The following is a 17,998-nucleotide window of genomic DNA, read 5'->3' on the forward strand; positions in this document are numbered from 1 at the left end:
CAAGTAGCATAGGCTGCCTTCAAGGGACTAGTCATCATTTGAGTTATCTCTGTGCTTAATTATTGCCTGGCTGAATCAGGGCCTTGCTTGGATGTAAGAGCAGAGCTAGGCCTTAAGGCCCAGATCCTCAAAAGTAGTTAGGTGCCTAAAGCCCATTGACATCAATACACTAATGGTGTCTTTTTCAGTTAGGTCAAGGGTGCCTAGAGCATAAGGACTAGCACTCTTGTAGCATTTCAATAAAGTGACACTACAGCAGGTTGACAGGACGGCCATTTAAATCATCTGAGCTGTGAGAAGGGGGATTGCTCTGCGCCAGCTGCTATGGCGCTGGGCACAGCCCTGTCTGACAGAGGGACTGTGAGCAAGGGGCTGGTGGACATTTTGAGACCAAGGAACAAGCGGGATTGCATTAACCTGTAGGCCCAGAGGCCTTGGGCACAGACTGGGATGGGGGAGCCTTTCAGAGGGCCACCCTATGGGTGATGTGTACAGGGAGCAGCAGCAGTTAGGGAAGGCAGGGAGACAGTGTGACCCAGAGGACAGGCTAGCATGCATTGGGCAGTTCTCACACTTTGCCAAGCAGTGCTGTGGCTGCTCAATAACTGGGCAGTGCAGCCCTTTGAGTTTAGGGACTGCAAAGGAGTGGCCTCGCTGCCGGTGCACCCCTTCACGGCTGAGCATGGCATGGCAGGCGCTGCCCATCTAGTGCCCCCTACCAACAGTCACTCCAGTTCTGCAATGCTCTGGCCAGGTCACTTATAGTCATTCCCCACCTTTGCAGGGGGACAGAAAGCAATAGTACAACATCCTTCCATCCGGTCTCCAGCCTTCTGGCACCAGGCCCAGGGGTCGTTACACCCCCCAGATCTCAGGGCTTCCCCTAGGCCTTACCCCTTGCCTCAGGGGTTCACACCACCTCCCTCCGTAGCCAGTAGGGGAACTCAGACCCTCCTTCTCTTCTGGGTTCTAGTCCATGGCCCCACTAGACAGCAACAAGCTCCAGCTATCAGTGCCTACCTTAGCTTGGTCCTAGGCCTTTCCCACAGCTCCTTTCAGTGCTTGCTGCTCCACAGACTCCACACCTCTGGGGCTCAGCAGACTGCTCTCCCATGCTTCACAGCATTGCCTCCCCAGGCTAGCCCTAGAGAGCCTTCCTCTACGCTGGATCCTCAACTCCAGCCTGCCCCCAAAGTCAGATGATCAGGGGTTAGCCTGTTCAAGGAGTCTCTTACCCCTACTGCTTGCACTCATAGAGGACGGTCCCAAAACAAAAGCACCCTGCAGCCGGGCCTTTCTACAGAGGAGCACTCTCAGCCTTTGTGCAAACCCGCTCGCTCTCTCAGCTGGGTCCAATCATTTCCCCACGCCACCTGACCCCCCACCCCCAACCAATTAGAAACAGCTGGGAGGGTACCTGGTTGTCACAGCAAGCTGAGTCTGAGTCTCCTTAAAGCCGCCCCCCCCCCCACTTGTGACAGTGCTGCATGAAAAATAAAGGGTGAAGCCTACAGAGCACAGGAGTGGGCACGTGAAGTGTTAGGGCCCTGGGTCTAGTCCCATGAGACACTGGAAATGGGAGTGCAAGAGAGAGCGATCCTAGGGGAGAAAAGGGAACTAATGCTGAGTTTGGGCTGAAGAAGAACCCCAGCAGGCAGGTCTTTCACTTTTTGTGGGGTTTTTTATTAACATATTACACACTTACAAAATAACTGGCTTTAGCAGTTTCTCAGCCCAGGAGATCAGTTTCTGTCATGGTGTCCCCAGCCATGCTGTTTCCATGGGGTTCGACCTGACAAGCTTGAGTGGCGTTTTCATGGGAGCTAGGATTGTCAGCTGGGTGGAGCGCACTGCGGGCAGCAGGCTTGGTTTCATGTGCAGTAGGTCAGCCCTTCATCCATGCATACCCATGTGCTCTGGATGCTATACCAGAGACTGTAGTGATGGTGTGAGAGAGATTCATTTCCAAGACAGAGGCTGGCAAAACTGCTGGACTCCTTGCAGGGGAACACTGGAGAAAGGAGGCATTTTGTGGTCATTCAGAGGACTTGGAGGCCTGGGAGTAAAGGACAATGAAGCTGAAGGTCAGCTAAAGGGACCCCCGGCCTAGAGGATATTTCCATAACACACTTGCCTCCAGAGCTGAACAGAATTGGGCATGGTCTTGTGGTGATCCCCTGGAATCTGTGGCTGTGGCATCCCAATTCCAGGTCTATTCTCTCATGTAAGTGGGTGGTGCTCACTTGGCATGGAAAGCACAAATCAGCCAGAGAGGCCTTTGTGAGTCCAGGGCAGACCTGAGGAAATGAGCACCCGCCTCTCTCCCTCCCCCTTCTGATATGGTGAATATACAGCCCCTGCCATTGCAGTTCTGCATACAGCATTCCCCTGTGGAACCGGCGTGGCTGGAGACAAGTAGTGGTGGTACACGACTGGGCTGACAACGAGGAGCTAAGAATATCAGCAGAAACCAAATGTACATTTCAAAATACACAAGTACAAACTGAACCCCATTCACTGTAACTCTGTGGGAAAGACCAAGCAAGGCGCCCTTTGTTCCAGAAATAATCCTTCAGTCCTTACTGGGGAGAAGGGAGCCCTACCCAATAAAGGTCTCTGCCCCTACCTCTCTTTCTTTCAGCCACTGTAGGGAGTAACCTCCACCCCAAATGCCCTAGGGATGTAGAGTCCCAGACTCACAGGCCAGAAGGGACTACTGCGCTCATGCAGTCTGACCTCCTTCCTAGCCCAGGCCATAGGATTTCACCCCGCGGTTCCTGCAGCCAGCTCAATAATCTGTGGTTGAGGTGCAGCCTATTTCTTACAAATACCAGCTTGAGCTTGGCAGAATTCAGACACAAGGAGAAACAACCTACCCCACTCCCCTCATCACTCTCTTACCTCCAGGATTTTTTCTCCAGCAAAAATTAAGAGACGGTCCCAAACCAAACCCCAGAATTTAGGCTGAATCTCAGGGTTAGCCACCCAGACAGTGCGATGTATTCAGCTGTGGCCGGAATTGCTAAGGGAAGTGGTGGCAGACTCATTGCTTTGGGACTTTTAAAACTAGACTGGACAGCATACTAATTCATGTAGGCAACAGTTCCACAGAGGAGTGGATGATTTAACAGGTCTATTCCAGCTCTGATATACGAATCCCAACGTGCCGGAGCTTCAGGGAAATTCAATCTCTCTCCAGTCCTGGCACTTATCTCTGTAATGGCTCAAAACACTTCTGATTCACTTTGGGAAAATATGGATCTGAATCCAGATCTGGCTTTTGTGGTCATGGCCCATGTCTCCCCTCCCATCACAGGTATCCATTCCCCCAATCGGCTCAAAGACAGCAGTGTGATTGAGCCAAAATGTAAAAATAATCAGCATAGCCTGAGAAACTGAGCTGGTCACAATATTTTGAATTTCAAAAAAATTTCAAATTTTGCTGGGAATGAAAAAGAAATGTTTTCCATGAATTTTTGCCCCGTTTTCTGGGTAGCTCTGCCAAAGCTACAAGGACTTCTATTCTATTATAGTCATGATGAATACCAGTCAGCTGTTGATCTTTCATTTTGGTTACAAGGCAAGGCATGTTGCATTTCAAGTGAAAGGGGAAGGGGTTTTTTTGTGCTGGTTGCTCTGTACTTTAGCAACACAAGAATGTTAGACTCAGAAATTAACCTGGTCATACAGTGCTAGTGCTGATGGGCATTTTGAACAGAGCTACAATGCCAGCTGAGCTGCACAGCTGTTATGTTTTCTGAGTTACTCGTAGTGATAGTGACATGCTAGATTGACCAAAGGCTTGTGCCCTGGGCTGCCGGGTGATCTGAAGGCTGAAGTCCTCTGCTCTGCCACTTTCGGATGGACGGCCTCAGTCAATCAAGGGCCCAATCAATCCTTGGACTCCCTGCTCAGGCTGCCCACAAAAGCTGTGTATACGCTAAGACTATTTACTAAAATTTCCCGCCATCAGTTTAGCTGTGGCAGCAATAAGGGAAGCAATATAAGACGGAGTGGCAGTGAACTCCAGGGTTTGAAAGGTAACCTGCAAAGCTGCTTGGAAATCTTCGAGCCTGCCTTCATATGATCAGCAGTTATGTTTTTAAGTCCTCCTAATAACTTTAATGGAACAAACTTTTCTTTTCTCTTTTACCTCTCCAGAAAATGTGCCTTTTGGACACACTCTTTTGGCTTCCATAGTTGGTGTAATGTCCTGTCTTGTTAAATAGTGACATCACAAACCCCAGGCCATGTTAATCCATGAGATGTGATCTGAGCTCCTGCTAGTCAGTGAGATTTTTCCCCCTCCTCCGTTCTCTGTGCTGGGAGGCAGCAATGTAGCAGCTTAATCAAGACAGTGGAACAGCTGTAACCAAAAAAGTGTAGCAGCTATAACCAGGATGACGGGAGTGTATATAAATAAAGAGAGGGGGATGCTATTTGCATCTGGTTGGTATGCAGATAGCAGTGATGTCAGCAAGGGGCAGAGCTTAGTCGCTTGCACTCAATTTCTTCCTTGAGGTGGGAGGGAGAGAAGAGCCACTATTTTTAAGTCTTAAAAAAACCCAAAAAACTTAAAAACAAGATTTCAGACAAAAATAGATCCAGCAGGAGTGGCTCTTCATAGACCATTAGTCTCCTAAGCTGTAGAAGTGAACAAACTGCAAAAATCTTTGCAGGGTACCATTCTGCACCATGTTGTTTATCTCTGCTCATCACAGATCTACACGACATGGGTCTTCAAATGCTGTGGCTGTTGTCTCGTCCACACTAGTGGGCTCATTATAGATAGCACTGGGGCAGTTGAACTTAGGGTAGCCATGGTGGGGGATTTTAGGCAAAATTTGCCAGTGTAAGAAAGGCCAATGGGACCAGTTAGTCCTGGTTGTGACAACAGTGTTTTTATAATGTATACCCCACTCTGCCAGCAACTTTACTCATTTCATCCATAGCAATGAACAGCAGGACAGAAGTTTCCTGTGGCATTAGTAGCTGTGCAGTGGTATCTGCCATATGTTTGCCAGCACTCTCAGCCAGTTCCTAGAATCCCCCTGGTGACAAAACGAAATGCAATGAAAGGTGGATACTGCAGGCACAAATCAAGAGTCCAGTTTATATGAGTATCAAAGCCAAAGCCATGAAGAACATGTGACCATCTCAGAGGACAATTAGTTACCAAAGGGCCAACACCACCCCTTCACATATTTCAAAGAATGGACTCTAGGAACAGCCTATGAGAGGAGAAGAAATTAAACTAGATTTCTGTGCTCATCTATGTGAAGCCGCCATTATTAGACAAGAAGTTAACAGTGATTGTTTATTTCCCCAGTCAAAGGAGAACCCTAGTTATTAAACCTGGGCCAGATGCTCAATATAGCTCCATTGACTCAATGACAGATATATCAGTATAGAGCAGCTGAGGAGCTCTCCCCATTAAGAGAAGCAGCATTTTCAGAGAGGCAAAAGATCAGCAATTAGTTAACTAATAATGGGAGTAAATGTGCAGCTATGTTCTAAATATGGATCATCACTATTTAGAAAGACAGATAGTACTGATGATCTCCAACACCTTTCCTATAGCTAAGGAAAACCTCTATTTTGAGGATGTGATAAAATGCAGTGCATAAAGTGCTGCAAGATCTTTAAGGCTCAGCTGAGTTTGAGGAACACTTATCTAGCTCTGTGAACAGCATCCACTGCCACTCCATCGCTCTAGTCAGTGGAAAAGAGGTTCAGGGCTAAATGGAAATGTAAGATAGATGGTTTTTGCAGCTCATCCAAACTCATCTCTAAATTAGTGTCTCTGGGCAATCTAATACGTCCACATAAATTTGGTTCCCAGCATATCTGGATTCATGCGTTCTCTTCCAAGGATGTAACAACCCAAGTGCTGACCACAGCAATAATTGAAAATAGTCACAGTTCAAGATCGTGGTCCTTTCTCCGCACCTTTGTGATAGATTATTCAAAAATGCTCAGATGATGGAGCAAACTGAATGCTCATCCAGTTTGCTCCACTGTCTGAACCTTGTCAAACCTCCTTTTGGTAGGGACGGGTCTGAACCAGAATTCTGGATCTGAAACCCTCCCCATGCTGGAACTTTGGAAAGGTTTGGATTGGGGCCACCTGTACTTTTTAGAAAGCAGATTTTGATTCGTTCACTGGAACCTCTGAATGATCATCCATTATTCCTGGAGTAAAGCAGTGAGAGGCAGTGCTTTTAAATAATAATCCTAATTAAGAAAAGAATCATAGAGAGACATGGTATCATTCATGATATATTGATGTGCATATGCTGCCTTTTGCTATTAAAGTGAGCTAAAACAGCCAATTTTCTTCTGATCTCATACCAGTTTGTAATTTCATTGACTTCAATGGTGCTACTCCTGATTTACACCAGTGTACGCGAAAGAAGAATCAGGCCCAGGATCTATAAGGTAGATGATAATGCCCAAACCACTCATGCAAGGGTGGCCAGACAGGTGCCGCTGTGGATACTGACTTATAAGCAGTGCTATGCCGGGGACAGACAGACAGCAACCAAGCACAATGGCCTTCTGAGAAGTCTCTCTGGGATCTTCTTTATAATCAGCCAAACTAAACCTCTTGAGCCTGGGGAAAGGGTTGAACCCTGGATCTTGGTCCAGATTTTGTGGCTTGAGCCCATCTCTGCTCCATGGCATAAGAAATTAAAACGACTACCAACCTACACAACATAGAGCCAGGAACCTTTCCCCCAGCTCTTAGAGTACACATAGACAGTGTGTCCCTGCAGCATCAGGCTGGGTGCCCCATTCCTAGTTGGCAATGCTGAGTCTTCAGATTACATGCAGTGATGAGGAGGAGGAAGAGGCAGAAGATGAGAAGATTATTTATTTCCATAGATTTTTATAAAAAATAATTATCAAATACAAAAAAACAAAAATAGCAGCAGCCTCAGTTGTGAATGAAACCCTAAGGCAACAAAACGCTCAGTGTTGCTACAGAAGAATGAGATTCTTGTTACATAAAAGCTATTGATTCACGAGAAGCAAACTCTCTATTGGAATTCCCATCAGATCTGTCCTCAGCTGCTCTCACCCTGGCCCATAGCTTGGCATTCCGCACAGCTTTCCCACCCCATGGCATCCCCTTTTGCCAGAATGCTCTTCTCTGTGCCTATCGTGTAACATGTTAGCGTCTGCCCACAGCATGCATGTGACAAACACTCCCATCAGTGATGGGACTCGGGGCTAGCCCATAAGGCAAAGCTTTTCAAACCCGAGAGCCTAAAATTCCCCACCTACGTTAGTGGCCTGATTTTCAGAGGCACCTGCAGCTCCTATTGAAGTCAGGCTGGGAAGGGCAGAGGCGGTAGGATGCAGATATTTGAAATTCTCCCATCTCCCCACTGAGTGTCACCCTTACTCCACACATCCTGAGTCTGAGCAGCATTTCTGCAGTCCCCAGCCTGCACACAGGACCACTCCAGTTGCCCTCAGAGCCTATCATCAGCTATGTCTCTGCTTGGGCAGCACTAGGTCCTGAATGCTGCTTAGCAGCTTCAAAACTGGGGGACATTACTGACCTCTGGTGAGTTCAGTTAACCAAGGTTTCGCTGTCCTGGAAATCTCACAGCAGAGCCTGTTCCCAAGAGATTCCCAGCTCAATGCCGCAGAACAAAGAGGTTATGATAGGTATCCCTTTCTCTGGGTGTTCATCCAAACCTGTGATGCTGAAATTCATCCCTCACTACAGATTAGTGCTGATTCAAAAGAACACCACCACCATGCTAAACTCTGCTTTCAGTGACATCAGGGCAAGTGCTGCTAAAGCAAGTGGAATTGTGTCACAGTAACTGGGCCTACAGCAATCTAGCTGCAATGGCCCCTCTTTGTTGGCATATCACTGCAAGGATCTGAACTTGGTTTCTGGTCTCACTGCAGTGCTTCCTGCTGGAATTGGGGCCTTGCATAATCACAACGCATGAACCAAAGGGATGTGGCAGCTCAAACGCTGAGGGAACATGCAGGCGCTTTGCCATCAAACCAGAAGGGTGCAGAATGCGTGTCCTGCAGTCTTGAAGAGCTTGGGTTCTCATTCTGGGCCAGACTCAGCCTTGGTGCGAGCAGCAGTCATTCCATTGCTATCAATGGAGTTGTGCTCACCTACACCAGGGCTGTATCTCCCCCTCTCTCCTCTTGCAGCTTGTTTTGAAGAGGGGACTCGACATTGAGCAGTTGTCAAAGAGGAAGCTATCAGAGGATTCCCCACTTTCCAGCCCCTTCCCCTTATTCTGAAGGCATCAGATATCTAGATGGGCCCATCAGCACAACTTCTTATATAGCTGAGTAGGGCTGCTTGAAAAAAAATTGTTTCCTTGGAAAATTTCAACTTTCCATCAAAAATCTAAAATTATTGGCCAAAAACCAGAAAAATTATGATTCAGAAATACCATTGTGGTGTCTCATGGGAGTTGTAGTTCAGGGGCCTCATGCCCCCACACTCTTCTATGGGCTCAGCTCCTGGTCTTCACTGCAGAGGATGTGAAGGAGATTCCCACACCTGAGCCATTCTTTTTAGGTGACAAATCTGAGGAACTATCCCAGATTGAGGTGTCAGTAGAGGAGGTTTTGGAACAAATTGATAAATTAAACAGTAATAAGTCACCAGGACCAGATGGTAGTCACCAAGAGTTCTGAAGGAGCTCAAATATGAAATTGCAGAACTGCTAACTATGATATGTAACCTATCATTTAAATCAGATTCTGTACCAGATGACTGGAGCATAGTTAATGTGATGCCAATTTTTAAAAATGGCTCCAGAGGCAAACTTGGCAATTCCAGGCCAGTAAGTCTAACTTCAGTACTAAACAAATTGGTTGAAACTAAAGCAAAGAACAGAATTATCAGACACAGATGAACATGATTTGTTGCAGAAGAGTCAACATGGCTTTTGTAAAAGGAAATAATGCCTCACCAATTTATTAGAATTCTTTGGTTGGCATGGGGTGGGGGCTGTCAACAAACATATTGACAAGCGTGATCCAGTGGATATAGTGTAGTTGGACTTTCAGAAAGCCTTTGACAAAGTCCCTCACCAAAGGCTCTTAAGCAAGTAAGTAGTCATGGGACAAGAGGGAAGGTCCTCTCATGGATTGATAACTGGTTAAAAGATAGAAAACAAAGGATAAGAATAAATTATCAGTTTTCAGAATGGAGAGAAGTAAACAGTGGGGTCCTTCTCGGATCTGTACTGGGACCAGTACTGTTCAACATATTCATAAAAGTTCTAGAAAAAGGGATAAACGGTGAGGTGGCAACATTTGCAGATGATACAAAACTACTCAAGATAGTTAAGTCCCAGTCAGATTGCGAAGAGCTACAAAGGGATCTCACAAAACTGGGTCACTGGGCAACAAAATGGCAGTTGAAATTCAATGTTGATAAATGCAAAGTAATGCACATTGGAGAACATAATCCTAACAGTACATACAAAATGATAGGTTCTAAATTATCATTCAAGAAAGAAATCTCAGAGTCACTGTAGATAGTTATCTGAAAACATCCGCTCAATGTGCAGTGGCAGTCAAAAAAGCTAACAGAATGTTACAAGCCATTAAGAAAGGCATGGATAATAAAACAGAAAATATCATAATATGACTATATAAATCTATGGTATGACCACACTTTGAATACTGCGTGCAGTTGTGGTCGCCCCATCTCAAGAAAGATGTATTAGAATTGGAAAAGGTACAGAGAAGGGCAACAAAAATGATTAGGGGAATGGAACAGCTTTGATATGAGGACAGATTAAAAAGTCCAGGGCTCTTCAGTTTGGAAAAGAGACAACTAAGGGGGGATATTATAGAAGTCTATAAAACCATGACTGGCGTGGAGCCAATAGAAAAGGGGAAGGGATAGCTCAGTGGGTTGAGCATTGGCCTGCTAAACCTAGAGTGTGAGTTCAATCCTTGAGGGGGCCACTTAGGGATCTGGGGCAAAATCAGTACTTGGTCCTGCTAGTGAAGGCAGAGGGCTGGACTGGATGACCTTTTGGGGTTCCTTCCAGTTCTATGAGATAAATATATATATATATATATGGAGATATACCTAAGTGTTATTTACCCCTTCACATAACACAAGGACCAGTGGTTACCCAATGCAATTAATACGCAGCATGTTTAAAACAAACAAAAGGAAGTACTTCTTCACACAATGCAGTCAACCTATGGAAGTCATTGCCAGGGGATGTTGTGAAGGCCAAAAGTATAAAGGGATTCAAAAAAGAACTAGATAAATTCATGGAGGATAGGTCCACCAATGACTATTAGCCAAGATGGTCAGGGATGCAATTCCATGCTGTGGGTGTCCTAAGCCTCTGACTGCTAGAAGCTGGGACTGAACGACAGGGGATGGATCACTCAATAATTGTCCTGTTCTGTTCATTCCCTCTGGAGTATCTGGCATTGGCCACTGCCAGAAGACAGAATACTGGGCTAGATGACATTGGTCTGACCCAGTATGCCCGTTCTTATGTTCTAAACTCCTTCTCCTATGATGCACTACAATCTGCCCTCTTGCTGAGCTACTGTGGTATATCCAAAGAGTCCCTCACCACAGTGCATCATGGGATATGTAGTCCAGCTGGGGGCCTGGCCATAGAGAAGAATGGGGGCATGAGGCACCATAACAGAATTTCCAAATAAAAATTTTTCAGATTTTGGCTGAAAACTGCAAACTTTTTGGTTTTCAGGTATTCAGTCAAAATTTTCGGCAGAAAGCAGACCCTTTTTGCGAAACATTCTGCTTGGTCAAAACCACAATTTTTCATCAAAAAAGCAGTTTCAACAGAAACATTTTGAGCAGCCCTATTGTTGAGTGAAGTGACACACTGACTCGCCTGCCACCTATTCCCTGGAGCTGCGCATGTATCCTGCCCCTCTCAGCTCAGAGAAGGGAGAGAGACCCAGACATGGGACTTGATGTAGGGTCCCACAGAGTAGAGCAGGGGGGTTTACTTGTAAGGTCCCCTTTTGACAGGCCTGACAAACAGACCGGCAAGAGCCAAAATCACAGAAACTGCATGGTGGCCTTTGAAATTCCCTAGTCTCCCTACAGAGTCACTCTCCCTCCACGTGTTCCTCAGCTGGAGGAGCGTTTCCACATTGAAAAGGGCCTGGTCAAGTCTGGCTTCACAACTTGCTCCATTCCTCCAACCTTCCACTGTCAAAGGAAAAACTCTGGCTGGAACTTTCCTCAGCCCTAACCCAACAACAGAGAGACCCTGAGACAGTCACATTTTCTCTCCCTACTCCTCTTTCCCCATCTTTATATCCCCTTTCTCTCCTCCCCTCAACCCCAGTTTTCCATTTCTCTTCAATTACCTGCCTCCATCCCTCTTTAAAGTGATTCCAAAAATCTGTTAGGAATTAAAAGGGGGCTCATCTAAACTCCAGATCTGAAAAAGCTCAAACACTGGGGCAATTCACATCTGGCTCTAAGTCCCAAGTCTGGCATCTGTCTCCAATGGGCTGATTCCAACCCACTTATGTGAACTTCCGGGAAGTCTGGTTCTGGGTCCAAACGTTGGTTGGGATCATACTTGGTTAGAAACTCATCTGAATTATTTCACTGGTGACCTACAAAAGGGAGAGGTCAGGCTAAGAGATCTCTTGATATTTTATGGTATAAACTAAGGGCAATGAAGACCAGAAAAATGAACCCCAGGAGAAAAAAAAAGACACAAAAATTCTCCTGGGAAGTGGTTTAAGCTAGTGCAGCATCTTCCAGGTGTACTCTGAGAAGCTGCCAATACCATGTTTGGATCATGGAGATCCCATGACCAGAGAGGAGGTTTTAAGCAGAATGGACCTTATCTTTATGGATGGGATGTTCTTGATTGCCTGGCTCTTACACTTTCCTTTCCAACCCAGGTCACCAACAGCTGAAGGGGGAGAGAGATAGTGTGAACAAAGCAGTGACTAGGATGATAACACAGTGTGAGATGGCTCATAGTAGAGTATTCTGGAGTAACGAGCTATACGAGAAAATTCTGGAGTAATGGACCATATGAGAGTATTCTAGAACACTAGAACATACTAGAGTATTCTGGCATAATGAACCACCCTAGAAAATTCTGGAGTAATGGGCCATAGTGAAGTATTCTCGAGTGATAGCACTATAGTATTCCAGAGTAACCATCATGTAGTAACACTATAGTAAGCCGTAGTGTTTGGTAGAGCTATTCAAGAGTACTGTCATATATTTTGAAGGATAACCATATCTCAAATACTGTCTTAGGACCAAATTCTGAATGAAGCTGAGCACCTTCAAATCGCATTGAAGTCCCTGGGATTTGTAGGTGCTCAGTACTTCTTAGCATTTGCCCCTAATTTTGGGTTACTGGCAAGGCATCTCCTATTAGAATTAAAGGCCCTGCTTGGTGTCTCTCTGTTTTCCTCTCCCTCCCAGCAAATTATGGGAAGTTCACTTCTTTTCCAACCTCTTTTTCCAATAGTTTGTACTTCACAGCAGCATGGGTGTTACAAAGGGTATTCTTTCTCAGCTTAATAAACAGCAAAAAATATATAATATATATTTTATATATATATATGTGTGTATACATATATATATATATATAGAATTATGTTTAAATATTTGCAGAGAGATCACAACTACCTCAACCTTGCTAAAAGGAGCCTATACAGTAGAGGAAGTGAGTAGTGAGGAAATTCAGAGCAAACAGACACTCGTAGGTGGCAAACCATTGATACTGTAACATAAAGTGTCCATGGCAGCTTCTCATCTGTTGGCTCTAGGGCCTGATCCAAAGCTGGCTGAAGTCAATGGAAAGACTCATCCTTGCTGAGTTCACTGGGCTTTGGCTCAAGTCCTGGATCTTAATTTTGGTTCTGAAAGGGGGTGACAGAAGGGTAGGAGGTGTAACTATGTGTTGAGCAGATTTGTCTTCCCGCTCTCAATCCACCATCTTGTCACTTGTTTCCCCCCTTCTCATCATGCACATCCCTCCTTTCACACGATGCCTCAGAATGCTGGGTGCCTGTGCCCAATTTAATGCAGAGATCGTCCTTATTTTGATTCTGACTCCTTCCCATCTCCTCCTCCCAACTCTCCTCTTTCCTCTCCCAAGCCGCCTTTCACTCTCCCACCGGCCCCGGTTGATTCCCATTTATTCCTCTGGTGCTCGCCTCGCCCACAGAAGCCGCTCATGGTGCCATTACTGATTCTCTTCAGCCGTTGGGTCCCGGCAGGTGCACTCATCTTGGTCACAATCAGCAGCAAATGGGATCACCTGAGGGGAAGGAAAGAAGCAAATGGGTTTGCAGAGTCGCTCACTGGAAAAGGGATGTGAAACCTGATTACAATGAGCCCCTCTGAGGATCTGAGGGTAGAATACAAGGACCAATGGCTTTTTAATTGGTTCCAATAATTGGGGCTTAACCTAGGGCTCTCTCACTGTAGCCAACTGGGGTCTTTCCATGATTCAGTGAGAGTTGGGTCAGGAATGACTGGTCACCCAGATAGCCAGTACAGGAGCCAGCCAAGGTCAGTATGGTTCTTCTTATGTATTACAGTAGCACCCAAATGGCTCAATCAGGTTTTGGGTCACATTGTATTGGATGCAGCCCATACCTTAAGGCATGTTCCATGCCCTACAGGGGTTGAATGGTGGAGAGTGGAGGGAAGTAGAGGTACTTCTCCAAACTCTACCCACAAAATAAGCTCCTACCATCTGAGAGGCCACGGTACATATGTTCATGACCATGCCTGGCATCTGAGTTAACAACCACAGAGTCGAATGAGGCAGTTCACCCCTCTCAGTGCTATTGTTTCATGCTGTATGCAAACTCAGGCAGATGTTTGCATTCGGTTCATGTTGTCAAGGTATATTTTGCAATCAAAACAGCTACAGACTATCGTTTTTAAATGAAAGCCAAGAGGCTGTAGAACTCAGAGGCAGCTTGGGAGAGGTGCTGGTTAGAACTGTTCAAATTGGTATTTTCTGCAGATTTAATGATATTTTTTTCAATTTTTGACAAAAAAACTGAAAATTGGGGAGGATTGATTAAAAAAAAAAAAAGAAGAGAGAGATTTTTTTTAGCTAAAACAAAAGATTTCCAGGAAAAAAATTGGGTGGTGGTGTGTATGGATGGGGTATGGGGGGATAGGGTTAGATCTATGTAGTGCATTTGCACTTAGGGGGTCTCTGTCCTGACCTGCAGCCCCTGCTCTAACCACACTGAATCCTCCAGCTCTGCCAGTGACCATATATCCCGATTTGCAGCACCCCCTTCTATGCCAGTCCTTGACCTCACCCAACCAAGTAAGCTTGCTTTGCTATGTGGCTTAATTGGTAACAGCAAGACTCCCAGTGTTGCTGCATGCAGCAGTTTGTGATTAGGACCTTCCCGAGCTGGACCATAGTAACACTGTAGCAGGGGGTACCACAGGCAAGAGAGTTGACAGATGAGGGTCTTGGAATCCATTCTTCCTCCTGGAGATCTTCATACAGACCAAACTCGGAGCCAGGAATTCTTTGTTATTTAGAGACGTGTTGGGTTCTTTCAATCTGATCTGATGAAAGTTGGTTGTATTTGAGCCTAACTTCTTGCTCTCCTCCATTTCAGATCATATGAACAAAGCAGTTCAGTGGGTTTTTGTGCTCATGCGAAAAGCTAGTGGGGCTCTGAGGAGATGGAATGAGTCATTCTTTTCAGCAGTTTGATTTGGCTGCTTTTTGGAGGATTCACAATGGAGCTAGGTGACTGCTACCCCCCCAACAACCCCCGCCCTCCACCACCTCACCTCTCTCCATCCCCAAGATGCCAATATTATTAGGATCATCAGAGTTTCACTCAGTCCTATCCCTACAATGTATCACTGCAATTCTGTAAGATCGCCAAGTGAAATTGTAGGTGCCCTGCTCTAGTTATTTTAGTACAACACCCATTTCCTGTCATCCAACTTACATATTAGCAGTTGATTTTTTTTTTTTTTTTTACAAGTGATGAAAGGACAAATGATTTGAGATCCATAATAAAGGGAAGGAAGAAAAGAACCAGACCCACATATTTTTGGAATGAAAAAGTAACTGTGCCCTAAGGTTTGTTTTACTCTTGGATGTCTTTTGGAAGGAAATGTTGTGAAAACTGGGTGTGATGGCAGGGGTAGTAAAGAAGGTAGGTAGGGATGGGAGAAAAAGCGGGGCCAGTTTGATTCACAAATCAAAAGAGACAACTGCTAAATTACCCACAGGCACAGCTTTCTAAGGTAGAATGCACAGGCCAAGTCCAGCAGGAGTGACAGAAAGAAAGAAAGAAAGAAAGAAAGAAAGAAAGAAAGAAAGAAAGAAAGAAACTGGGTGGGATGACAAAATCACTGCATCACTGAGATGCTGAGTCACGCAACATTGTAAGGCCAAATCTTACTGTAGTAACTTGATGCTGTCTGAGTGACCAATTTCCGGAAGGGAAAAGTGTCCCATGGATGTCTGTGGGAGTTGGATTGAGCATTTAGTCCCATTGGCCCTAACCCCAAACTCATTTAGGTCAATTACTGACCCCAGAAGGTTTTGGATCAAGCCCCTTGAGGTCTGCTTTCCACTTGATTGGGTATCAGCCTGCAGGCTCCATTCCAAGGTGCAGCGAAGCCTGTAACCATTGGCTGCCTTGAGCTCTTATTTGAACTTGGCCCGTTCCCCTCTGACTCCTGTGGGAAGCTCACTTACCTTCCTAGAGGACAGTGTGGAGGAGCAGCAGTCACCCCCATCATACTGGCAATACGCCCGGTTATTGATGGTATCACACCAGCCATCTGCTTGGAAAGGCTAGGGAGAGAAATGAGAAACTGCTGAGTGGAGACTAGTTAGGATGCTTCATGAATGGAAAACTCCTCCCAGGACCTGTGACTGCGGGTCTTCAACAAAGCCCTCATGCATCACCATCACGGTCTAGGGCCCAACCCTGCCACACTTCCCCAAAGCTTTTACAGTGAAAGTGTCCCCAAAAAAGCAGTTTATCAGCTGGCCAGTGTGGGACTCAGTTCTGAAGGAGGTGTAGGCCATGGCTTGAGGAGCAATTCTGTACAGCCATGAAAAGTGAGGGAACTGTATTGGAATGCCACCTCCCACTAGAGACGGGCCCAAACCAAACTCCCTGAAATTCAGGGAAGTTCAAATCCAGAGGTGAGCTTCACAGCCAGCTTTAGCTCTACAATGGACCAAACCAAACCTCAGAATCAAATGCCACTGAACTTTGGGTGAGTTCAGAACCAGTTCTGAGCTACCTGGGCCTGCTCTTCCACCAAGTTACTCCAGTTCGATGCGGCTCCACTGAAGTCAATGTCATGGTGCGATCAGGGCCCTAGACTGACTGCATACTGGACTGACCCAAAAATCTCCCCAGCCCAGACTTTGAGAAATCTTGGCTCCACATCTGAGCTTCGTGGCTTAGGCTGTACAGCTAAGTATGAGAGAGGCTGTGTAGTTTCTGCCTATTGATCACACAGTCAGAGCTCAGCACAGAACATGGTTAATCTGCCTGGGACTAAGAAAAAGGGCAGGCAAATCCATCTGTAGCTGGGTGGTCACCCGCTCCTGCCCTGAAGGGCTTAAAACAGCCCTGTAAGTAAGCCTGGGCTGATTGGGGAAGCAGCCGCAGCTGGCCCTAAAAAGGGGCTGCTAGGCTGGAGCTAACAGAGTCTCTCGCTAGCTGTTGAGAGGGATGGGCCTGGCTGCTGGGAGCTGAGCAGGGTACCTAAAGTGGAGCAGGGCTGGGGAAAGGCCAGAAGAGCTGGGGAGTTCCAGCCTGGAAAACCCCCAGGCTTCAGGCCTTGTTAAAGGCCAAGAAGGGTACTGGGGATTGCAGAGGGCAGCCCAAGGATAGGCAGAGGCAGCAGGTCCAGACCCTCCTTGCCAATGATGAGTGGCAATTATACTGCAGCCCGCCCCAGTGAGCGGGGGCTAGATGGTGACTGGCAGTAGCCCAAGACTGAGGCGAGGTGGGGATAGAGAGTTGGGGGTTCCCTAGTGAGGGGAGACCCAGCTAGACTGCGGGGTACTGCAGGGGGCAGAACCCCGAGAGAAGGGGCACCAGGGTCCGAGAAGGACAATGGGGCCAGCGACAGGCGAGACAATGGCCAACAGAGGGCGCTCCGGAGGCTGGCAAGCTAATTCCCTGGACGTCCAGCAGGAGGCGCCGGGCCGGGTGAGTCTCACATCGCTACACATCCAAGATGCTACAGCTTAGCTCCCAAGTATCCGTAGGAGCACTGGGTAGAGTCACACAGCACAGACCCTAATGATAACCTTATCCAGAGTGCAAAATGATTCCACCTGTGTGCCACCCCACTGCATCTCTGGTGCACAGGAAAGGGGACACGGCCAGGGCCCCAACCTCATCACAACCCTCCTTTGGGGAATCTATCACCATCTTCCGCACTAAACTCCTCCAGTCCCTGCCAGATGGGAGCACAAGGACCACAGCCATGTTTGGCCAGTGCACTAAGGGGAGAGGAGGTTCTCATGCCATTTTGCTTCATTTTCCTGCATGCCCACAGAAGGCTCCCCCCCCATCTTTACTAGGGTTACCATTCGTCCGGATTTACCCGGACATGTCCTCCTTTTTGTGCTAAAAATAGCGTCCGGGGGGAATTTGTAAAGCACTCACAATGTCCGGGATTTCCCCCTCCCCCGGCACAGCAGAGCGAGCGGCTGGGAGGGCTGCAGGAAAGTCCCGGGCTGGACTCCGGAGCAGCTGGAGAGGAGCTCCGCCCTGCATTCTGAGCAAGTGTCTCAGCACAAAGTGCAGCCCTCCCCTTTTGCAACTAGGAGCGGTTTCTGCCATGCAGCGTAGCAAAACGGGAGCGAGAGCACTTTGTGCGGATACAAGGGCAGCTCTCCCCTGCAACCCGGTCCGGACCAGGGACCGGGTTTTGTTGTGCAGGGCCAGGGACCGGGTTTTGTTGTGCTGGGGAGCTTAGCCACGTGTCCGGCTC

At 46.9% G+C, this 17,998-nt stretch overlaps 1 protein-coding gene across 1 annotated transcript in view; it reads right to left on the reverse strand.

The window, feature by feature from the left end:
- Nucleotides 1-1,661: 1,661 nt before the first annotated feature.
- The window catches only part of PAPPA2 (pappalysin 2), a 184,345-nt gene continuing 168,008 nt past the window's right edge, over nucleotides 1,662-17,998 (reverse strand). The window contains exons 22-23 of the mRNA XM_065553642.1: nucleotides 15,732-15,830; nucleotides 1,662-13,295 (exon numbers count right to left, since the gene is read on the reverse strand). Of these exons, the coding sequence (XP_065409714.1) occupies nucleotides 13,221-13,295; nucleotides 15,732-15,830 (174 nt within the window). The 3' untranslated portion in view covers nucleotides 1,662-13,220. The remainder of the gene's footprint in view (nucleotides 13,296-15,731; nucleotides 15,831-17,998) is intronic.

This window comes from Chrysemys picta, chromosome 8, assembly GCF_011386835.1.
Source record: "Chrysemys picta bellii isolate R12L10 chromosome 8, ASM1138683v2, whole genome shotgun sequence".
NCBI lineage: Eukaryota > Metazoa > Chordata > Testudines > Emydidae > Chrysemys > Chrysemys picta.